At 47.4% G+C, this 24739-nt stretch overlaps 1 protein-coding gene across 3 annotated transcripts in view; it reads left to right on the top strand.

The window, feature by feature from the left end:
• Positions 1-24739, top strand: part of MYO1H (myosin IH) — a 107700-nt gene that overhangs the window by 60558 nt on the left and 22403 nt on the right. Inside the window, exons 1-17 of one of the 3 annotated variants that reach the window (XM_060282092.1) lie at positions 1361-1409; positions 3517-3678; positions 5496-5611; positions 6712-6910; positions 7928-8008; positions 8661-8840; positions 12740-12838; positions 14267-14380; positions 15262-15333; positions 15426-15545; positions 16908-16975; positions 18874-18979; positions 19937-20017; positions 21294-21385; positions 21589-21683; positions 22694-22740; positions 23954-24034. In XM_060282092.1, coding sequence (XP_060138075.1) covers positions 3553-3678; positions 5496-5611; positions 6712-6910; positions 7928-8008; positions 8661-8840; positions 12740-12838; positions 14267-14380; positions 15262-15333; positions 15426-15545; positions 16908-16975; positions 18874-18979; positions 19937-20017; positions 21294-21385; positions 21589-21683; positions 22694-22740; positions 23954-24034 — 1677 coding nt within the window. In that variant the 5' untranslated portion in view covers positions 1361-1409; positions 3517-3552. The other 2 variants (XM_060282093.1, XM_035134371.2) reach the window with 2 other exon arrangements.

The raw sequence follows: 24739 nt of genomic DNA, 5'->3' as shown, positions 1-24739 counted from the left end.
GGAAGAGCTGTTTGACAGTGAAGCAGAAGGCGGTGGGCTCTTCTTTGTTGGAGGTGTTTAAACAGAGGTTAGATGACCATCTGCCATGGATTCCTGAGCTGCGATTCCTCCACTGCAGGAGGTTGACCCTTGGGGTCCCTTCTAGCTCTGCAGTTCTGTGATTCGATGCTCATAGTTTCTCGGCGGGAAAAGGGAGCACAAGATGCAGAAAAGCAGGAGGTTGGCTAGCACAGCGTCCCATGAGGATTGGGAGTGCCGAGTGCACGTGGGAGTGCTGGTGCCTTCTGGATATTTTGGACTACAACTCCCATCATCTCTGAAAGTTGGCCCTGCTGGCTTCTGGGCCTCAGGTTGGGGAAGTCTGCTGCAGGCCCTTCCCACATGCAGGTGGGGCTTAGTATGTGGGGGTGGCACCTGCAGGATGCTGTCTTCACAGGCTGTGTTTGTGGGTGAGATTTTGAGGGGGAGGAGCTACTAAATGAGCCCATAGGGTGGGCTCAGCCAAGCAAAGGTGAAAAGCAGCAGCAGACTCCCAAACCGCTTCTCAGATAAATTGAGCAAATGGCCTGTCCCCATGGGTGCATGTGAAGCAGCACTTAGACATTCTCCCCGACAGTAGAGCCATGTGAATTTGTCAATATCTGCTTTCTTTCAGTTTCTCAGTTTCCAACCTTAAATCCAGCAGGCTACATTTCTGCATCAATCAGTGACCTTTTGAAAAAATAATCTGCATGAAAATAAATTTATCCTAATATAGGTATTTTTTTGCAGGGAATTTTCACCAGTTTACACATAACTTTGCACATTTTTTGGCCAAAGAACAGCATTAATTTTTTTGGAGAAATGCAGATTTTGATAGATGGCTGTGTCCCAGTTTGCTTACTGGTTTGGGAAGTGCAAATTAGGTAAAATGTGAATTGAATGGATTTCTGCCCCCCACCCCCCACCCCAATCCCTGCTTGACAGATAACTTCCTAGGGGTGTGTTCAAGGCTGCATTAGATTTCTGGAACCTAGGAAAGAGACCTTGCAGCACCTGAAAAGGCTGGCCATGCCCCTGGGATTGGTTCAGCAAGCCTTTCTCTGCTGCAGGTGCAGATGAGCGAGATCTGTTTCTAAGAGCCACTTGGAATCTCTCTCTCTCTCCTCCAAGGTGATGAAAAATATATTTTGCTCAGCTCATGACCCTGTGGTGGCCAGCAAACTCTGATAAAAACCTTGCGCAAAAAGACGGCCTGTCCAATTCACTGCCTTTCCAACCATGGCCCTGAGTTCCCATTGGCGGAACAGCATCCCCAGTCAGGGCAGAGATTGCAACAATATGTTTAAAGTCCAGCTGGCTCACTTTAGAAAGGGCTGTGTTGTGGAACAGACAGAGGAGAATCGCAGGACGGAGCTGAGGCCTGCCAGGTAAGGGAACGTGCGGGAAGCTGCAGCCCTGACGGCTCAGGTGTGGGCCGGAAACTGCAAGCAGACGCCCCCTGGAGCACAGCTGTGCCCAGCTAGATCCTTAAAAGACTTGTGGCACAGCCTGTGTCTGAAATTCCCATTAAAAATGGCAAGTGCCCATGAATCTGCATGGGGCAAATTTTGACAGACCTGCAAGCAAATCTTTAAAAGTGTATTTTGGGAGGCAGGAGTTCCAGGGCTCTGTGGAAACGATCTGGGGGCCCTGATCCTCACCTCTCTCCTTTGACAGAGCACATCTCCTTTGACAGAGCACATTGTGGAGAACCCAGTTGGATTCCTGAATTAACTTAAGAGGACAGTAGTGCCTTAGGACAGCCTTCCCAACCTTGTGCTGTTTGGACTACAACTCCCATCAGTCCTAGTTGGCCAAAAACAGCCAGAGGGGGAGCCAGGCCAGAGAAGCCTGCCGTAGAGCAAGTGGCAGTGGAAGCGAGGAATCCTGGCCAGATACTGCTGTGAGACTAAGCTGCAAAGCGGCCAAGAAAATGAGCTACAAACCAGAATATTTACAAATGGTTAGCCTTGGACCAAGGCAGTGGCAGACGCCAGGGTTTTCTTTGTGAGATCACTTTTTGTTTTTGTTTTAAGTAGTACTTCGAGGTGCAAAATAGTGTTTCAGTGGACAGAATGACGATTAAGAGGGTGGAACCAATTGCTTCCTTGACGGTGAACTTCTAGACCAAATTGCTCTGCTTAGGTGTCTCCAAATTGACAGCTGCAGGGACTCTGGAGTGCTCAGTGCTACTTTTGGTTTGAACTGCAATGTGATGGTAATACTGATTCTGCCTTGCAGACGTGTTGCTGGTGGCCTTGTTCCAAATTCCAAATCATTTCTTGGAAATTAAGGGAGACGGATGAAAAGTGTGCATAGAAGAGAAGAGGAGACTGAGATTCCAACAGATTCAAATGACAAGAAAGGAGATTTTGATTAAACATTGGGGAAAATTTCCTTGTTGCTTGTAGTATGCATGATGCAGGAGAACTTTGCAAAAAGAAGGTTTTCTGGTTATTGTAGTTTTAAGTGCAAAGTTAAGTGAGTAAATAGGCTGAATTGGATGGATTTTGTTTCATTGCTTTTCCAAAGGGTTTACAATTTATTAATCTTGCTCCAGTTAGAAAAATTGTCATCACTCCCAAATTCTGCAGCCTTGTGTTTTCTTCTCAATGAATGAATTTTGGAAACCATAAAACCAAACAAAAAAGCCGTGTTTGTGCAGCTTTGCAGGTCAAGCAAATGCTGGTTTCTGGAAGACACAAGGCTGCTTCCAGGGAGAATTCACAAGCCTGGCTGGAATCCAAATAAAACTATAATGGGATGATTGTGTCAAATTATTTCCAGAGGGACAGCAGCAAAAATAAAAATAAAAATGAGGTAAAATACTATGTTGTGGCTACTAACAAATATGCCATAGTCCTTTATGAAGTCAAGTTTTCGTTGGCAGACGTGAGAGACAGCGGGATGCAGCCATGAGAGTGTTGGACTAGGACTGGGGAGATCAGGGTTCTGATCCCGACTTAGTCATGAATCCGTGGAAAGAAAAGTGGGATAGAAACGCGGAAAATATATAAATAGTAATTTTATATACTGTATACTTTTAGTGTTCAGAGTCCTTGAAAAACGGGTTGGCATGTAAGAAATTTATTTACTGTATTTATTATTTGTTACATTTGTATACCACCTCCCCTGCCGCCAGAGCTCAAGGTGGTGTGCATTGTTTTTCCCCTCCCCATTTTATCATTGCAGCAACCCTGTGAGGTAGGTGAGGCTGAGAGGCATTGACTGCCCCTCCCCCCGGTCACCTGGCAAACATCATGGCTGAGAGAGGGATTTGAACCCTGTTCTCTCAGGGTCCTAGTCCAGCACTCTAACCATTCTCCTACACTGATGCTCTTCCATCTCTGAAAAGTAGAAGGTGGTGTCAAAGATGCCCTGCCAGAAGTTCCTATGTACTTTAATCTCCCTCTTGAACCCAAGTTCTCTTGGAGAAATTGTGCCATTCTAGCTATCCTTGATTCAATTCCCCCCTGCCCCTCTTGCTCCTTGCAGATCGAAGCAGCGTGGAGGAAGCCCTACAAGCTGAACATGGAAGGGGCTCTTGTGGCCCGGGACAGAGTTGGGATTCAAGATTTCGTCCTTTTGGATTCTCACACGAGTGAAAATGCCTTCTTGGACAACCTTCGCAAGCGATATCGGGAGAACCTCATCTATGTAATTGCACTTTGAGCCACTTTACGGATGTTGCAGTTGGACATGAGCTGTCTTATGAAGAAAGGGGTGGGGGTGGCTGTTATGGGGTGCCTGCTGTTATGTTAGATTGGCGTCCCTTTCGGATGTGGAGATAAAATGTGGAACTAGAACGGGAGTCTTGGGCCTCCAGGGGTTGCTTCAAAAGAGGATCAGACCAAGCCTGGTAGATGAAGGGAACGCTGTGGATGTAGCATATCTTGATTTCAGCAAGGCCTTTGACAAGGTGCCTCATGATATTCTTGTAAATAAGCTAGTAAAATGGGCTAGACAATGCTACCATTCAATGGATTTGTAACTGGCTGACTGACCGAACCCAAAGGGTGCTCATCAATGGCTCCTCTTCATCCTGGAGAGAAGTGACTAGTGGGGTGCCACAGGGTTCTGTCTTGGGCCCAGTCTTATTCAACATCTTTATCAATGACTTGGATGATGGGCTTGAGGGCATCCTGATCAGGTTTGCAGATGACACCAAATTGGGAGGGGTGGCTAATACCCCAGAGGACACGATCACACTTCAATATGACCTTAACAGATTAGACAACTGGGCCAAAGCAAACAAGATGAATTTGAACAGGGAGAAATGTAAAGTACTACACTTGGGCAAAAAAAATGAAAGGCACAAATACAGGATGGGAGACACCTGGCTTGAGAGCAGTACATGTGGAAAGGATCTAAGAGTCCTGGTATACCACAAACTTGACATGAGTCAACAGTGTGATGCAGCAGCTAAAAAAGCCAAAGCAATTCTGGGCTGCATCAATAGGAGTATAGCATCTAGATCAAGGGAAGTAATAGTACCACTGTATTCTGCTCTGGTCAGACCTCACCTGGAGTACTGTGCCCAGTTCTGGGCACCACAGTTCAAGAAGGATACTGACAAGCTGAACGTGTCCAGAGGAGGGCAACCAAAATGGTCAAAGGCCTGGAAACGATGCCTTATGAGGAACGGCTTAGGGAGCTGGGCCTGTTTAGCCTGAAGAAGAGAAGGTTAAGGTGTGATATAATAGCCATGTTCAAATATATTAAAGGATGCCATATAGAGGAGGGAGAAAGGTTGTTTTCTACTGCTCCAGAGAAGTGGACACGGAGCAATGGATTCAAACTACAAGAAAGAAGATTCCACCTAAACATTAGGAAGAACTTCCTGACAGTAAGAGCTGTTTGACAGTGGAATTTGCTGCCAAGGAGTGTGGTAGAGTCTCCTTTGGAGGTCTTTAAGCAGAGGCTTGACAACCATCTGTCAGGAATGCTTTGATGGTGTTTCCTGCTTGGCAGGGGGTTGGACTGGATGGCCCTTGTGGTCTCTTCCAACTCTATGAATCTATTATTCTAATTCATGGGGGACAGGGCTATCAGTAACTATGGGCCACGATGGCAGGGCCGTGGGCCTTGGACCTTCTGCATGTGCTCTACCCCTTACTGGCTTTTGCCTGGCTTGAGCATAACACGAAGCCATAGTTTCTTTCTCTGAGCCTGCCTTGTTCCAAAGGCATTCAGACAAACCATTGTTTGTTTCCTTTCCCACGTGCTCTTCCCTCATGCCTGTTGATGGGCATCGGTGGTGGGACATACCAGGATGTATGCTTTACAAAATGTTGCTTTACAAAAATGTTTATGGATTAGGCAAATTGCGTTACAAAATGGTGTGTAAAAGTGGAGAGCTTGCAGCACTTAAGGCTGGAAACCTGAGAAACTGAGATAACCTGCAATGGACAGACCCCCTCATCCCTGTGGCTGTTTGGGTCCTTATTTGTAGCGTTTGTTCCTTCCCCCTGCAGACATACATTGGCACTCTCCTGGTGTCTGTGAATCCCTACAAAGAGCTGGGCATCTACACGGTGAAGCAGATGGAGCAATACAAAGGCGTGAACTTCTTTGAGCTGCCACCACACATGTAAGCACGTTGCCAACTTTCTTAGGTGTCTGCTTGCGCAAGTCTCCTCTCACCCAGTTTTTAAATGAGATTTTAAATGGCAAAATCCTTATATTGCCATGTTTCTTAAGTTACTGCTTGTAGTTGAGTAGATGTGGAGCCTGTTGCACCTTCCAAAAGGTTTATGCTAATTTGTGGACAGTGTAACGAAAGACTCATCTTTTAAATACCTGGCGTAAAAAAAAAAAAATGCTACCACTGTAAGGGAGCATCACACAGGGCTGACTCCAGAAACATAGTTAATATTGGGGGGGGGGGGAAAGGAAATTGTTGTGTAAAACGTGGCTGGAGGAGAATTTTATTTTATCCACATTTTTAAGTAGCAGCACCAAATTTGCAGCTCCCAGACTAATATGTGAATTGGAATGTTATTGTCAGGGCTTTTACCAGCCTTTGCCATTATAAGAGAACAAAGGAGGTGTTCGTGGTGCATTCCAGCACCATTTTTTCCTAGAAAAATAAGCACTGGTAATTATCCTTCAGATTTTACACTTCTCCAAATCTTGCCATTTAAACTATTGTTTCAAAAATGTACCAAAATGTGTGTTTTAAAAGTGTGCATTTTAGGATTACATTTAAAAGTAAGAATTTAAGTATGAATCTAAACACAGATTTTTATACATTTTTTAATGTATCTGTAACATTAATGAGGAACTTGAACAGAAAGGAAATTGGCTGATGATAGACTGATTCAGCCAGTGTGGTGTTGTGGTTAGAGCATTGAACTCTGACCTGGGAGACCAGGGTTCAAATCCCAATTCAGCCATGCTGCTCACTGGGTGTTCTTGGGCTCGTCACTGTCATCTATCACCCTAAACTCCCTCACAGGGTTGTTGTGGCGATAAAATGAAAAGGAGAACTGTGTACGCCACCTTGAGCTCCTTGGAGGAAAGGTGGAATATAAATGTAATTTTAAAAATAAAAATAGAATCCACCTGCCTAAGTGATGAAGGATTCTTTGAAACCTTCTAGCTTCTGAAGGTGCCTGGCATTGTTTTACTTAACTCTGAGAAGGCCGTCTCTGTGCAGCTGACCAGTGTGTGTGTTTGGGCCTTTTCCAGTTATGCCATAGCCGACAATGCCTACCGGGTCATGTGTACGGAGTACAACAACCACTTCATCCTGATTTCGGGGGAGAGCGGTGCTGGGAAAACAGAAGCCTCCAAGAAGATCCTTCAGTATTTTGCCATGACCTGCCCCACCACGGAGCAGCTGCAGGTCGTCCGAGACAGGCTGCTGCTCTCCAACCCTGTTCTGGAGGTAAGCAGGAAATGCATCAGAGGCCAGAGCAGCAAGATTTTGTCCGCTGCCTACCCAGCAGAGCAGAGTTCTCTAGGAGGTTTACGTAAACAGTAAAATGCACAATACAAATATTATTATTATTATTATCATCATCATCATCCAGGCTTTTCCCTTACACAAATTTAAAAAATACAGCTAAAATAAGCTAAAATCATATAAAAGATAACCATCAAAAAGTAACTGAACTCTTAATAGAAGAAAAACAATATAAAACAGCACAGCACTGTTAAAGCCCTTTCCTTAAAAAAAGCTTGTTAAAAATAGTCTCCACCCGCTGGCAGAAGGATAACAAAGAGGGAGCCCATCTAGCATCTCCAGGGTGGGAGTTCCAAAGTTTTCTGGGAGCAGCCACCACCGAGAAGGCCCTCTCCCGCATCCCCACCAAGCGTGCCTGTGAGGGTGGCGGGACCAAGAGAAGGGCCTCTCCCAAAGATCTCAGAGGTTAATCTAGGAGAAAATGGTCTTTCATCTGCTGGGCCTAAGCCATAGAATAAAAGCATTAAAACCAAGATAGGATAAATACATCCTGACAGCAAGGAGCCCAACTAAAATCTGAGTAAAACACAGCTACTGAAATAGTTGGAATGGGTTTTTGGCACCTGTGGAAACCTCTCTGGCGTTTAAGGACAATTGAGGTGGGATGAGTGCCCTGGTTGCAATTTATTCATCTTTCTGTCTTGTGTGGTTGCTTCATGCTGAGGCATTGTATTTTTAATCTGGAACCCTGTCTGAAATTGTTTGCAATGAGTGGGATCGAAAAGCTTGAATAAATAAATGAAATTTTGAAAAAGAAGAGTGGGGAAATGGTGGAATGCAAGGGGTGGAAAAGAGGAAGGAGTGATGTGGGTGGCACTGAATGATCAGTGCATCAAACAAGAACAACTCAAGGACTGAACAAGGCGAGGAGGGAGAGAGGGGAAGAAGGGGAACACCAAAAGACCTTGTTGCTCCTTTTTTGTTTCTGCTAATCTGTAGGCTTTTGGAAATGCAAAAACTTTACGGAATGATAATTCAAGCAGGTTTGGAAAGTACATGGACATCCAGTTTGACTTTAAGGTAAAGCATCTTTCTTTTCTTTTCTTTCTTTCCTTCCTTCCTTTCACTTGGAGTAGGGAGATTTGCAGTGGTCTGCCATAAGAGCCACTTATGTGCCACTCCCCCTGTAGAAACCAAATATGTCGTCGTCCTCCTCCTCCTCCTCCTCCATTTTATCCTCACGCTGACACTGTTGGCTGACAGAGTGACTGACCTAGCATTTCCCAGAGAGCTTCATGGCTCAGCAGGGATTTAAACTTGGATCTCCCCCTGCCAAGCCAGAGACTCCACCACACTGGCTCACATCAGGGTTGACTGTTTGCTCAAGTGAAGGCCTTCTTAGTGCCATGAGATGCTTCCATGTGACTTGAGACAATTCAGCCACCCCTTCTTCATTTCTCTGTCCATTTTTGAGGTGCAGCGGAACCAGAACTCTACACAGGGGGTAGTCATCGTCTAGGTTTTACTCAGTAGACCCTCTGAAATTTATGCTCAGACATAGAGCCTTTCAGTGTGGACCTGTGCCTGGAAAGAGCCAGGCAAAAGGTACATGTGGAGAAGCCCTTTCTATGCTCCTGCCTCCACTTGTGAGAACAGATGGGCTCCCATTGTCTCTTCATTTGTTCTCACATTCTCTCTCTTTCCTTTTGTTTTTTTGTTCTCTTCTTCCCAGGGAGCTCCTGTTGGTGGGCATATCCTCAGCTACCTGATAGAGAAGTCCCGTGTTGTCCACCAAAATCCTGGGGAACGGAACTTCCACATCTTCTACCAGTTGCTGGAAGGCGGGGAAGAGGATTTGCTCCATGACCTCGGCCTGGAACGCAACCCTCAGAAGTACATGTACCTAATTCAGGTTGTGGGGGGGCTCTTTGTGTGCCCCCTTAACAGCTCTGTTCTCTATGCCCAGGTTTCTCTGGTAACTACTGAAACATGCAGTTTCAACCCAATCATACCTGCCAAGTCTCCCGCTGAAAAATGTGGGATCAGCAGCGGCGCAGCACCGGAAGTTGCATAGAAGCAACTTCCAGGGCCACTCTGACCATGTGTGGGCACCGGAAATAGGGCAGAGCGGCACCGGAAGTCACTTCTATGCATGCCCGGCAGCTATCTTGGTGTTGGCCGCATGGGCATGCGTAGAAGCGACTTCCGGTGCCGCTCTGCCCTATTTCCGGTGCCCACACATGGTCAGAGCAGCACCCAAAATGGAGGCTCCATGGCAGGTAGGAAATCTGGGGGATTTCCGGGATTTTTCTCCATTCGGGAGAACAGCGGGAAACAGATTAAAATCCGGGGGTTTCCCGCGAAAAACGGGATACTTGGCATCTAAGAACCCAATAACAGAGGCACACCTTACTCTTTTTAACCCCAAAAGGCTTGGATTCCCAGCCGTCAGAGGAGCACGCTCAAGAGTTGCTGATCTGAGCAGGCCTCCTGATTTGGAAGGGAGCAAACCCAGAGCAGTGTCTTTGGTGGACAGAGCAAAAATAGGCACATAGTCACTACTGTGGATGGGTAAATCTTTTGCACTCTGCAAAGGAAAATAATAATAATAATAATAATAATAATAATAATAATAATAATAATAATAATTTATTTATACCCTGCCCATCTGGCTGGGGTTCCCCAGCCACTCTGGGTGGCTTCCAACCAAATATTAAAAACAGTACAGCATCAAACATTAAAAACTTCCCTAAACAGGGCCGCCTTCAGTTGTCTTCTAAAAATAAAATAGTTGCTTATTGCCTTGACATCTGCTGGGAGGGCGTTCCACAGGGTGGGTGCCATTACCAAGAAGGCCCTTTGTCTGCTTCCCTGTAACCTCACTTCTCGCAATGAGGGAACCGCCAGAAGGCCCTCGGTGGTGGATCTCAGTGTCCGGGCTGAATGATGGGGGTGGAGATGCTCTTTCAGGTATACAGGACCGAGGCTTTAAAGGTCAGTACCAACACTTTGAATGTGCTCGGAAATGTACTGGGAGCCAGTGTAGATCTCTCGGGACTGGTGTTATGTGGTCCCGGCGGCCACTCCCAGTCACTAGTCTAGCTGCTGTATTCTGGATTAATTGCAGTTTCCGGGTCACTTTCAAAGGTAGCCCCACGTAGAGCGCATTGCAGTAGTCCAAGCGGGAGATAACCAGAGCATGCACCGCTCTGGCGATACAGTCTGTGGGCAGGTAGGGTCTCATCCTGCGTACCAGATGGAGCTGGTAGACAGCCGCCCTGGACACAGAATTAACCAGGGACAGGTGTGAGTCCAAAATGACTCCCAGGCTGTGCACCTGGTCCTTCAGGGGCACAGTTACCCCATTCAGGACCAGGGAGTCCTCCACACCTGCCCGCCTCCTGTCCCCCACAAACAGTACTTCTGTCTTGTCAGGATTCAACCTCAATCTGTTAGCCGCCATCCATCCTCCAACCGCCTCCAGGCACTCACACAGGACCTTCACCGCCTTCACTGGTTCTGATTTAAAAGAGAGGTAGAGCTGGGTGTCATCTGCATACTGATGAACACCCAGCCCAAACCCCCTGATGATCTCTCCCAGCGGCTTCATATAGATATTAAAAAGCATGGGGGAGAGGACAGAACCCTGAGGCACCCCAGGGGTCTGAACACTCATCCCCCCACTTTCTGGACAAGGCCCAGGAGGAAGGAGTGGAACCACTGTATGACAGTGCCCCCAGCTCCCAGCCCCTCTAGACGGTCCAGAAGGATGTTATGATCAATGGTGTCAAAGGCCGCTGAGAGATCCAGCAGAACTAGGAAACAGCTCTCACCTTTGTCCCTAGCTCGCCGGTGATCACTGAGATTGGGTGTCCCAGTACACCCCCCCCCCCGTGGAACCTGCCCCAGCCATTCTGTTGGCTGAGGCCCCCTCCCAGGCAGCCCTGACCCTTTCCCCTTAAAAAGCAAATACAAACTATACAACAACTTACCAAAATAATAAAAATAGAAACAAAGCAAGAAACAATAATACTAAAATTAAACTACCCCACCCCAAACAAAACAAAACAAAACAAAATCATAAAAAACCACCATTCAAGGTGCAGCAAATTAAGAACACCTAAGCATTTAAAATCATTTTCGTCGCTTGCTGCAGAGAGCTGCTCCGAGTATGTGTGAGTGTGGGCCTGTCCCCAAGGCCTGATGGAGTTGGCAGGAGGAGGGAGCGGTCTTCCAAGCACTCACCGAAGCAGCAACAGCAGCAGTGTCCCGGAGGTCTTTCTGGGCCTCTTAAGCTGTGTCAACAGTCACACTCACACCAGATGATGCAGGAAGGTGTCAGGTACCCAGCAGGAGAGAGGGTGGGACTGTGCAATTTATTGCTTTGGTTCTTGTATCTTCCAGAAGCATGCCATAAATCCTCCTTTGGTTAGGTGCTTTGAGCTCATGACAGCCACTCATCTATTTCTCAGGCTGCAATAAAAGTTATTCCATGCTCTTGGAAGTTTGGCAAGTACTTGCAATAGGTCAGGCTGTGTGTGCAACTCAGCACAAACTCAGCATTTGCTTCAGGAAAGAGGACCCCAAGGATCTCAAAACAGTGGGCGTTGATTTAGAAAAGGGAGAAAGGAATATTCCCATTCTATTTTATTTGTAAACTATGTTATTCTGATGCTTCCAGGGAATGCTCAGTTTTTAAAATATATGTGTAGTGTGTAAATGATCCTGAGCCAGACCCAGAAGAAAAATACAATTGAGCATCAGCACAGACAGACTTAAGGGTGGATGAGCTTTGGTTTCTCAGTTTTTCCATTCTTAAATTCAGTTTATCAAAACTTCTGCCTCACTGTAAAAAAAAAGTTAATTTTTTTGTTCAGAATTTTAGTGTGAATCTCCTCATTACACATTTTTGCAAGCAATTTCCTGGAATAAAATGAATTTTTCTACATTGCTATCACTAATACAGGTATATGTATCCTTATACTCACTTAGCCCTAATATGCTCATTTTCCTAGGCACCACAAAATTTAGAAAAGCATGGTTTTCCAAAGATATTTGTACTTTGGTCTGCATCTTGTTTGAGGATGTGCAAAATAAGTGGGCATTCCTTAAAATGTGCACCACCTGCATCAGTGTGGGCTGCCTTGCTCTCATGTTTTGCCTCTGGTCACCCACTGTGTGAAAGAGGAGCTGGGACTCAGCTGGCCTCCTGCCCAGTCCAACAGCCAGGCTCTTCCTCTATGCAGCCTGACTGCATCTCCAAGCTGCCAAATGGAAGGCAACCAAATGTACTGTATGTATGTGTGGTCTTTGTATCTAGCCTTCCCTCCAAAGAGCTCAGGAAGGCACTTGGAAGGCACTCCCCACCCTCATTTTATCCTTACCCCGTAAGCTTTTGGCTTTTCCACACTTGCCTTTCCTCCATGCTTTCCAGGTGCTTGAAAGCTCAGTATTTGAGCACTTCTCCCCCCTTTTTTCTCCAAAGCTTTCCCTGTGAAAACCTGCTCTTTCATGCTGAATTGGAGCAAATGGCTTTCCCTGGAAAACCCAAATTGCCTTTTGTCGTGCTCCAGCTTTAAAGAGTGGGTTTTTGTGGGGAAGGTTTAAGGGTGAAATAAAGAGTGCTTGGACACTGAGCTTTGAAGTGCAGACCTGTGCCTTGAAGGAGCTGGGCAAAAGGTTAGGGTGGCTCATCCCTTTGTGTCTCTGTGTGGGGTTAAACCTCCAGCCTCACCCACTTCAATCCCAGACTCCGCCATGCACTTTGCCTGTGCAGAAGTTTCTCATGCCACCCCCCTCTCCCCACAACAGGGGCGCTGTGCCAAAGTGTCTTCTATCAACGACAGGAGTGACTGGAGGACGGTGCACAAAGCTTTCACTGTCATTGACTTCAAAGCAAGAGACCTTGAGGTACAGACAAAGGGGGGGCAGGTGAAGGGGGTGTTGCTTGGAAGTGGGTCCCTGCTTGGTGATGGAAACTGGAATCCCTGTAGAAGCCAGGAAGCTTTTTTTGGTCAAGAGCTGAGAGGAGCATAGGGAGCTGCCTTGCAGGGCGTCAGACCACTGGGCAGCTGAGCTCAGTAGTGCCTGCCATACTGGCAGCTGCTCTTCAGGGTTTGGGGCAGGGTCTCTCCCAGTCCTACCTGGGGTGCTGAGCGCTAAGCCAGGGACTTTTTGCTGGTGCCAGGAAGCCGTGCTACTTCCCTTGCATGTAAAGTGAGATTCCACTCCTCACACTTCTAAGTTGGATATGGCTTGCTCGTGAGCAAGGCGGCTGCGTAGCCATGAGGTCTTTGTCCCTGAAAGACTAAATAACTAATAAAGCAATAACGTTTATGGACATTAAAGTACCAGTTGACCTGGAACAAACTGGGGATGAAGCTTACCACCAGCAGGAGGCTGAAACATGCTTGGCAGACCATCCAATGGTTCTGAACACTTTAGCAAAGAAGAAATGGTGGGGCTCACAGCAACGAGGTCGTGAAGTTAAAAAGTGATCTGTCATGGGAGGGAGCCTGAGCAACACAGTTCAGTCTCACGTGAAAAGCATTAGCAGATGGCAGACGACCCTTGGGGTCCCTTAAAACTCTTCCATTCTAGGATTCTGTCCCCAATGAACAGAACTCTAAATGAAGTTCATGCACAAATCAAAGCCATCGCTCAAACAGCAAGTGAGGAAGGAAGAAGCAAACTGTGGTTAGAAGGTTGGAAGTGGGGACTAAGGAACTCTGTGTAAAGAGGGAGGAGCAGCTGAGCAAGGGCAGTGGGCCACATTTGGGTGAGGGGGTCTCTGAATTAGAAGAAGAGACCAAGAAGTCCAGATGGAGGGCACTTAAGGGAACTTGCTATCCAACTTGAAAAATGCACCGTTGAAGAAGCCATATACCTGGTGTTGAGAAACCTATAGGAGCTGATCCAAATTTCCCTATCAAACCTAACACACACTAGGAAAAGTGGGCGTGCACCCACATTCGTGTAAGAAACAAAGTAAGAAGTCAGGCCGAAAGAGAGCAGACATAGATCAACAGCAACGCTACCAAGTAGGAGCAAGAGCTCGTTGCTCTGAGAGCAGGTGCTGCACTGGACAGGGCCTTGGCCTGATCCAGGAGGGCTCTTCTGTTTTTCTGCTGTGAAGGTGCTGTTCTGCGGCAGGCAGGTGCAGAGCATAAATTGGAAGTGAAATGCTGTTTCTGAGGTTATCTAGTATGTGCAGACTGGAGTAATACCAGCTTCAGGCTCTGAGGAGGCAGCTGGTCTGCAAGGTTCTGCCAGCCATGCGTACTTTGTTCTTCTGCTAGTTACCCTTTCTTGTGCTCACCCAACTCTCTGTGTGCGCAGAACCTCTTTGGAGTAATTGCCAGCGTCCTGCATCTGGGAAACATCCAGTTTGAAGAGGATAGCAACGGCCATGCTATCATCACTACTGGCTCCCAGATCAAGTGGATCTCAAAGGTACCTGCCTGGTGGGGGTGGCAGGAGGCAGGTGGGAGCAGCAGCTTCCAGTGGATTCTCTCATAGGTTCTTGCTATTCATTTGCATCCACATGATGCCAAATCATCAAATGCCATTCTGTATTCCTCCCCCATTTAATCCATCTTTAATCCACTTCAGATGGTGAAGGAACCCACAGGGTAGGCTCATCTGGGTTGAACCTCCTTTTCTGCCATTGCCAGCTGCCTGGTAATTTAGGAAGCAACAACAGCATACTACCAGAAGAATCTGTTTTTCTGTTACTTCAACGCGGCATTTGCATTTCAGGAGTGCGTCCCCTCCAACCACTAGGTGCTACTTGCCATTTGGCTTCAGTTGACTGTCCTTACCATGTACACCACCATAATTAAATCTCTGGCTTCGCTTATGTAAGGAAAACATCAGAGTCTGTATTTGTGTCCTCTGCTTAACTGTGTTTCACTTGAGGCATCAAGACAGATTTTGGTAACACAACCAGATTTTGTTTTTTTTCCAAAAATGGTGGAGCAGCCAATGCTGCTTCATCCCAGAATCCTGCCTAGGTATAGCCTGATAGAGTCTGTGTTCTCCATCTACAGATGATACTGAGCAGGACCTTTTGCTGCTTGAGGCAGAATGCCCAGCTGCCCCCCTGCCCCCTCCTCCTCTGCCCCCACCACCTGGGGAAAAGAAAAGAGAAAAGGAGGCTGGAGAGAAGCAGTGGCCTCAGGTGGCAGATCCAGGTCCAAGGGGCACTTCCTGTCTCACCTGACAAAAGAGTTATGGAGGACTCTAAAGCTTGCACAAAACCTTGGTTGCGCCTAATGAAAGGCACTGCTGGACTTTGAAATTTAAGGTCCCTTTCCCCCCACCTCTCTTTCTAGCTTTTGGGAGTCCACCTATCAATTCTGCAAGAGTCCCTAACTCACAGAAAAATAGAAGCCCGGTTTGAAGAGGTACGCCAACATGCTTTTCCTGATTTGCTTGCAAAGACCTGAAATAGCCAATTCACTAGGTGACCCCACCCTTGTGCTCTTCCTCCCCAAAGGTTTTAACCCCACTGGATGTTGACCTGGCCTTTTATGCTCGAGATGCAGTGGCAAAGGCCATTTATGGGCGGACATTTACTTGGCTGGTCAATAAAATCAACAGCTCTTTAGCAAACAAGGTGAGTCTCTTGCTGTAGCTAATACAACGTGATCTTTTGAAACATTTTTTTAAAACCATGATTGCAGTTGGCAGTCTGGCAGTCGTTCCAAGATAACTCTTCCTCCTTGGAGCATGTCTGTGAGAGACGGGCCACATTCCCCTCTCTGGGTCCTGTGCTGCCTGGGGAAGGGAGGCCTGGCCAGAACAGAGTGTATTCTTCTGCAGAGCCCACCTTTCCCCCTTAAGCAATGGATAAAGGGGCAACCAGGTAGGAAAAGTCATTTTATTTACTTATTTATCCATCTATAGGCCACTTAACTTATTTCAAAAACCCCTCTTTCAGCAACTCACAATAAAGAGATAAAAGCTCTAAAACATACATTAAAACAAAAATATATCTACAAATATAAAAAATATCAAAATTACTGAGCACTGTAACCCAGAGTTGTAACTGAGTTTTATAACTCTGGATCGTAGTGCTCAATAAGCCAATATTCTGATAACTTATTCTTTATTATAAATTGATTTTTATAGAAATTTTCTCAGACAAATACATAATAGTAAACACAACATATTGATGGATCTTACACTGATCCTCCCGCAGCGGACACCCTGCAAGACTGTGCATCCCAGTGTACTGGTTCAGGAACAGAACTTCAGGAACAGTAACTTGAGTTCTAGTTGCTTTTATTATATACAGCAGAGCAAAACCAAAAGCAAAGTATTTACAAGTTACCATACACAGCTCTCTCATCTAACACACACCAACTATCTCTAGACTCTCTCAAAACTCCCCAACAACCACCTTGCAGTGTCATGCTGCTTATCAGGGAACTTTCATCCAATCACAGCCTGTTGCTAGGCCTCTAGGTTACTGGGCAAACTTTAGTCACGTAGTCCAGCCAATTTGGCTGCTTGACAGCTTTCTAATTGCTTCTCCAAAGCTGCCTTACTTTCTCAGACTTTAACACAACATACATAACAAAACTTTACTCTGAACTGAGTCTCAGTACTACCTGTTGATAAAGAGAAGAAGAAAATGGATGCAACCAGGGGACATATAATAATAATAATAATAATAATAATAATAATAATAATAATAATTTATGATTTATACCCTGCCCATCTACATATTACAGAAAGAGGTAATATGTAGAAACAATAATCTGGAATGTCAAAGGAAGTCATTTATATGTTTTTAAGCAAAGGCCCAAAGTGTTTAGGTATACTACCGGTACCTGCCCATAATGGACTCGGAATATCTGGAGAGGGTGAGGATATATGACAAATGGAAACCAAGTAACTGAAAATGATGTTTTGTATTTAATCCCCCTAAGTTGTCTAAGTAGTTATTTATTTATTTATTTGCTTTGCTTGGCAGGATCTCACCAGGAAAACTGTGATTGGGCTGCTTGATATTTATGGCTTTGAGGTTTTTGAGACAAACAGGTAAGTTACTCGTGCTCTGATCACTTCCAGGCTTGATTAGTGCAATGGGCTTTATGTGGGTCTGCCTGGAAACTTTGGACTGGTCCCCATATGCTTATGGTCACAGCATTTACAAAAAAGCTGACTTTTAGCTCCTGCTTATGAGTATTGAGACCTAAAGGAGGGGAACATCTTTTGTGAGCTCTTCCACTTCCAATTGCTCAGGGTGATTTTCCTTAAGGGCCCTTGGTGAAAAAGTAAAAATGAAATAAATTTAAAATCCCTGTACGTGGAAATCTCGCATATCAGTGGTGGTGGTCTGCCCTTCATTGGAGGTTCTTAAAGAGAGGTTCGATGGCCATCTGTCAGGAACTCTCCAGCTGTGATTCCTGCAGTGCAGGGGGTTGGACTAGATGACCCTTGGGGTCCCTTCCAGCTCTACAGTTCTTGGATTCTTTGACATTGGACTCCTTGTCCCTGACATGGCAGGTGGGATGGGGGGACGATTAGAAGAGTTGTCAATCCTATGACCCCCCCACCTGCACTGCAGGTGCAATGCAGAAATGGGTTTACCCTCTTTAGCTCGTTTCTGAGCACAATTCAAAGTGTTGGTGCTGACCTTTAAAGCCCTAAGTGGCCTCGGTCCAGTATACCTGAAGGAGCGTCTCCACCTCCATTGTTCTGCCCGGACACTGAGGTCCAGCGCTGAGGGCCTTCTGGCAGTTCCCTCATTGCAAGAAGCCAAGTTGCAGGGAACCAGGCAGAGGGCCTTCTCGGTAGTGGCACCCATCCTGTGGAACGCCCTCCCATCAGATGTCAAAGAGGAAAACAGCTACCAGACTTTTAGAAGACATCTGAAGGCAGCCCTGTTTAGGGAGGCTTTTAATACAGTGGTTCCCAACAGGTGGTCCGGGGACCCCCAGGGGTCCGCGAGCTATGCCAGAGGGGTCCACAAGATGCTATTAGATGCCAAGCCTCTGGCCCGCCGGAACCGGCGGAACTGCCGCCGCCGGTGCGCGGGCGCCAAGCGAGCCCGGTGGATCAACCGGGGAGCCGCTGAAGGCCCCCCAGCGACCCCACCGGACCAAGGCTGAGTGCGCCCGGCCGGAGACTCGGTGGAACCCCTGGGCCTAGAGGCCCAAAACCACGTTCCAGGCCGCGGACCCCGCGGCGACCGTGTGGGCGTCGGAAACGTCCGGCGGAGCAAGCGAGGAGCCGCTGAGGCCCCCTGCAGGCCCGCCGGGCCGAAGCCGAGGGTGCCCGGCCAACGGCCGAGCAGAGCTCCGTAGCCCGAGACCTCCCACCACGCAACGATCCTGGGGGGCCTGCCTCGCGACTGCAGTCACCATCACCCCTAGCTGCCCAAGAGGGGGAAGGAGCCCCCCCCCCAAGCGAAGGCCCCCAATCCCGCAGCTCCTGCGCGCCACACGGGGAGCCTCGTGGGGACCCGAAGAACAAAGGCCGCACCGAACCTGCTGGCGCTGGCGCTGCAACCGCCGCAAATACAGCCACCCCCAGAGGAGGAGAAAAGAAGAGGGGACGACAGGGAAGAGAGGGCCCCACCACCACCCTCAACCCAGGTGAAAGGGTAGAAACCTCCCCCCCTCCAGAGGGAAACCCCCCGACCCCCAGACGGCCATCACACCGCCGCCACCACAGCCACCACCACACCAACGCGCCCCCCCCCAGAAGGATAAAGAAAAGAGGAAAACAACTGAAAAATAAATAAAACCACTTTTTAATTTTAGGATTAGGAATTAATGGGGGTCCTTGTCACAATAGCGGCTCGATGAGGGGTCCTCGAGAAAATTTTGTTGGGAACCCCTGGTCTAATAGATCACTGTTATATAGCTCCTGTTTGAGAATTAAATGCCCATATTTCTCAAATGACTTTTCTGCACTTGGAATTTCCTCTCAAGTTTTGAGCAGTTCTGTATCAACTACTGCAATGAGAAGCTGCAGCAACTGCTGATAGAGATGACCCTGAAGGCTGAGCAGGAGGAGTATGAACTGGAGGGCATTGAGGTAAAGGCCGCAGTCCCCCCCCCCCCCAACAAAAAAAGATTTCTTACTGCCTTCCTGGTCAGCAGTCAGATCCTTCCTTATGATAAAACACATATTTAAGTACATGTGGATGGAATGAAATTTCAAATAAACACAGGGGAAATTGACTTGGATGATCTGATCAATTGTGATCACTGGCCTTCCAGATGTGGGAGGATTTCAGCTCCCTGACCCTTGCTGGAAATTGGCCGGGACACAGGTTCCCCCATACCCCAAACAGCCAAAACAGACACTGCCAGTTTTCAAAGCAATATCCAAACCTGCTGAATGTGTCCCAGAGGGGGAAGTGGGATGGGCACACCATGAGCAGAGACCCCACTTCAGTTCTCTGAAGAGCCTTGTTGCTCCTGTTTCTGCTGATTACACTGAGGGGACCAATCCTTGCATAGCCCAAATAGGGCATGGAGATGGGGGGGCATAGGTTTTGGGAGAATCTCAAGGTTTGCAGAAGCAGAAAATAAAATCTCTAAGGAAAAAAATCCTCAAGGTAGGCAGCCTCCCCCCCCCCCCGAAGCAACTCAGTGAGGTTTGAGGGTGCCCAATGTGGCCATGGAATGCCAAGGTGAAGGGGCTTTTGCGAGGTGTATGTAGAAAATGAGGTGGGAGGGGTAAGATGGAATGAAGCACTTGGAAACCCAAACAGGAGTGCCTCATACAGCAACATTTTGCTGCAGCTCACCCCTTGTTAATCTCCAGCCCAGAGGGAGTTTAATTTCTTGTTTGAATTCTCTGTCCAAATCTCACCTCAGATCTTCAGCCTTAGATTGTCCCAAGGACTCCTGTCCCCAAAATAGCCCCCCCCACACACCTGGATCTCAAAGAGATGCTTTTGCTGACAGAAAAGTTGTGTGCACCAGGTGTGACTTTTTAATTTTGCAGGAAGCCCTCTTGAGTCTCTGTTTTTGCTTCTCATTCCAGTGGGAGCCAATCCCATACTTCAACAACAAGATCATATGTGACCTCGTGGAAGAGAAACACAAGGGGATCATTTCCATACTGGTAAGAGAGAAGATGCATGTTTAAAAGTTTAAAATGTTTAAAAGTCATGACTGCCTGCCAAAAGTATACTGTACTGGGAATGGTTAGGGAGTTTCTAATGGCCAATTAGTCACACACCCTTCCAAAACTACAGTTCTGTTATGTACTGAGCTGAATCCTAGAACAATAGGATTCAGAATCAGCAGTCTGATTGGTCAGCAGGAGCTACCCAATCCAACTCCAGGTGGAAGTGAATCCGCAACCTGATTGGCCTGCAGGAGTAGCCAATCAGGCGGCTGGTAGAAGTGAATCTGCAACCTGATTGGCCTGTAGGAGCAGCCAATCAGGCTGCAGGCAGAAGTCAATCCACAACCTGATTGGCCCACAGTTGTAGCCCTGAAGTAGCCAATCACGCAAGGCCCATTGTGTAAATAATGTATATAAGCAGATGGTTTGGGGAAAAGAGCCATTCTTCTCTTCTTCTCCTTGATGACTATGAGCTGAATAAAGAGCATGAAATTCACTCTCGACTCAGAGTATATTTCAAGTTCCAAAGTTTCTTTCTGAGTCGGGTGCAGTAGTTAAACCAATTTCAACCAAGTTTTAGTTTGGTGGTGTCAACACCCCAGGGATGCCTGGCTGCCAGGGATGGGCATCTTTCTGGTCATGTTAGCTCAGTTGGTAGAGCATGAGGAAAGAGCCCTCGAGGGCATTCCCTGCATCTTCCAGCCACCGGCCTTCAGGAGCACAGCTGCCTCCAGTGGTGGGCATGAGCCATTTTCTTCCTCTTCCTCTTCCTCCTCCTCCACCTCCTCCACCTCCATGGACGAAGGACTTGTGCTCTCACCCCCAGGAAACCAGCAAAGTGGTGGGTTTTCAGGGATAAAAGGAGTTATTCAAGAATGGATAGCTTTTCACATGCCTCCTTGCCTGCTGACAGAGAAATGGAGCCAAATGATTTATAGATGGGCAACCTGAGGCCAGAACTCTCATTAGTGGAAACTTCATCAGACTTGGCAGTGGCCCAGGGAGGCATTTCAATCTGTCCTTTGTGGTTTGTGGGATTTTGCATCCTGGGGAACTGGACCTGAGGGGAACAGAGGTCAGCTCTGAGCGCCCTTCCAAACCCCAGCTCCCAGAATCCTTTGGGGAGGGGGGACCCATGACTGTTTGAAGTGGTGTCATGGTGATTTAAATGTATGGGGAGAATGTGGCCTCCCCCCTCCCCCCCCCGAGGAAATTCAGTTTTGGCTAGCTGAAGAATGGGCAAGACTCCTCATATTCCTTCCTTTGTCAGGATGAAGAATGCCTGCGGCCTGGAGAAGCGACGGACCTGAGCTTTCTGGAAAAGTTGGAGGAGAAAGTAGGAGACCATGCCCACTTCGTGACGTATGCACCTACGCTCCGTAACCTCCCCCAGAGGAGACCTGCTTCCCACATGCCCTTCACTTCCTTGGAGAGCCCTTCTGCGTTCAGAGCACCCCCTGGCCCTGCCCAGCCCACCCAGCTCATCTGTTTGACCCTGAGGGAGGGGCAAATGTGCTGCCCCCCTGGAACGGAAAGGTTTTGACCTCTTCTCTTTCTGTCTCCAGGCGGAAGCTTGCTGACCAGAAGACGCGGAAATCCATTGACTGGGTGGACTTCCGCCTTCTTCACTATGCTGGAGAGGTGACCTATTGCACTGTCGGTGAGAAAGCGAGAGCCCAGCCTCTGCTGGCTTGGAGGTGCCACATTGGCGGTGCCACCAGACCAGATACACTCAGACAAGACCAGACCAGGTTAAAGAGTGTCAGAACTAAACCCCAGTGACATCCCATTAAACGGAATGTTGGAAGATTCAGGACACGCAAATGGAACTCCCTTCCACAAGAGGCAGGGGTGGCCACCAACTTGGATGGCTTTCAAAAAGCGTTGGGCGAATTTGGAGCAGGACAGTGGAATTTGCTGCCAAGAAGTGTGGTGGCGTCTCCTTCTTTGGAGGTCTTTAAGCAGAGGCTTGACAGCCATCTGTCAGGAATGCTTTGATGGTGTTTCCTGCTTGGCAGGGGGTTGGACTGGATGGCCCTTGTGGTCTCTTCCAACTCTATGATTCTATGATTCTATGATTTCTACTAGCTACAATAACTGCTCTGCCTCCACATTCAGAGCTAGGCGTGCCGGGTTCTGCCCAACATTGTGGGTGCCAGGTGGATCCCATTGCAGCCACGTTGGGCCTTTGGGAGGGCGCAACAGGCCCCATTGGGCTTTCTTCCATTATGTAGGCTGCAGAATATTGAGGGGGCCTGGAAGATTTTGGGGGGAGCTCAGCCCCCACAGCCCCATAGATATGGTTCCCCTGGTCAGAGGCTGTGCCGCTTCCAAATGCTGGTTGCTGGTTTCCCACAGGCATCTTAGTGGCCCTTGTGAGAACAAGATGCTGGGCTAGAGGGGCCTCCACTGGCCTGATCCAGCAGGCTCTTCTGACCTTCTTACATTAACTAGCTACATCTAGCACATGACATCTAATCCTCAGGCTAAGTTTCTTTTGGGCTGCTGAAGTGAAGAAAGAAGGAGTTCAGTCCCACAAAATGTGGGGTGGGCATCAATTTGGGATTTGTTTCACAAAGAAGACAGCTATCAATGGCTCCTAGCCACTATGATTCTATTATTTTTTGTGTTTAAATTCACTTTTATTTCCCCATTCCACCCGAATTCCAGGATTCTTGGAGAAAAATAATGACCTGCTGTACCGGAACCTTAAAGAGGTAAACACATCTTTTAATTGTGTTAATTTGTTTGGGCTTCTATCCTGCCTTATCTATGAGACTTGAATGGCTAATTTAAATAGCAACATGGGCACATGTTCTTACATATACAGTGGTACCTCGGTTTTTGAACGTCTCGGAAGTTGAACGTGCCATGCGGTTTCCGTATTGAGTTTTCCGAAAGTAAATGCTTCCGGAAGTAAATGCTCGGTTTTCAAATGTTTTGGAAGTCGAGCGATCTTCCGGAATGGATTACGTTCGAAAACTGAGGTACCACTGTATATTTAAATACATAAACCCAGTACATAAATAATACACAAATTATTTCATGTAAAACAAAGGATGTTTTAGGGGTCTGATGTCTGATCTGGTAACAACAGATAACACTACCTGATTGGACCTAAGTAGAGAGAGTTCGGGGGGGAGACAGGGCCCCCGAGTCCCTGATCTTTTTTTCCTGACCGCCCTCCCCCGGATCTCCCCCCCCACCCCTGCTTATAGGGTAGCTAGATTTACTGTGTAGTGCAGCGCTGGTGGTGGACCCCCCTCCCCTCTCTCCTCTCCAGCAATCTTAAATTGCCCAAAAGCAAACTTGAAACATGAGCCATGGTCTGGAGAGGAGACCTTTGGAAGCCCCAAGTTAGCCCCTGTTGCAAATCTGCCCTTCCATTCCTCCTCTCTCCAGTCTCAACAGCCAGCCAGTCTGCATTCTGTGGGCACTGAAGACCCCGGTCCTCTTTGGACTCCTCTCCGTGCCTTTCTTTTTTAAAAAAGATTTGCAAGCCTCAGGGGTTTCCCCCCACTCAAGCCTGCGGATATCTCTCACTTGGTGCTGGGTGCTGCCGTTTTGCCTGCCTAAACAATGGCACTCACAACTGTAGCATCAGCAGTAGGAGGAATGATACGTTTTAATAGTGTGAGGCTCTCACGTGGGATAATTCTGGTGACTTTGTGTTCTGATGTGTTCTCTTGTTTTCTAAAGTCAAAGCTTGGGTTACGTTTCATTTTAACAGCAAGATCTAACTTGGGATTTGCAAATTTTCCATGCCCCCCCAATGTCCATGATTTTTAAAGGAGGTGTCTTTTCTCCAGCTTCCTGTGCCCCATGCACGTCTAGAAATTTTGCATCATTTCCCTCCCCCAGCAAATTTTGAATGGGCCACCCGTGCTCTGACCTTCCCAGTGACTTTGCTTTATTTTCATTTGATCCCAGGTGCTGTGCAGGTCCAAAAATGGGATCCTCAGAGAATGTTTCCACCTGACGGAGCTGGACAACCGAAGGAGGCCTGAGACTGTGAGTTTATCCCATACATGTGAGCCTAGATGTCAAGGCTGAGCTTGACGCAAACTTCAAGTGACGTAGCTTGAAACTTTAACAATTTTGTTGAAAGTGGCGGGGGGGGGGGCTTAATTAAAAAAAAAACTTTATTGCCTTTGCTAACAACTGAAAAGTGCAGTACAAACAATAAATACTAAGGGAAAGACATACCAATATAAGTTGAGACATCCCTATTTCCCAAGGTGGCATGGATGGTGAATGCGGGGGGGGGGGGCATTTGAGTCTGAAGCACAGGAAATAAAACCCAGCCAGATGACATGAAAGTGCTCTGGATCCTCCACCTCCCTGGAAGCACACAGCTTATGTGTCATTTTTTCCTACAATAGCCCGAGTCCCTAAGTTCTTATACCACAAGGACAAATATAGACACCCCCCCCCCGGGTTTTAATTGCTGAGCTTTTGAAATGCCAGCGGCATCTAACATCCATGTCAGAAGCTCTTTCAGGAGACAAGCTTTCATGTAGTAGTTATGGAATATGTGGAGAGACGACAGTTGTGGGGAAGCCAGATATTTAAGATATTTCTTCATATGCTTGAGATCAAAATAATGAAACCTGAGGGTGATTCCACCACAGATAGAAGGATGTCCCCCAGAAACCACAGTCCTGCCAGCAATCCTGTATTAATTGGGGGGGGCGGGCACTTACATTTTTATGATTT

Source organism: Zootoca vivipara, chromosome 13 (assembly GCF_963506605.1).
Source record: "Zootoca vivipara chromosome 13, rZooViv1.1, whole genome shotgun sequence".
Classification (NCBI taxonomy): domain Eukaryota; kingdom Metazoa; phylum Chordata; class Lepidosauria; order Squamata; family Lacertidae; genus Zootoca; species Zootoca vivipara.
This window is presented reverse-complemented; position numbering and strand designations above follow the sequence as displayed.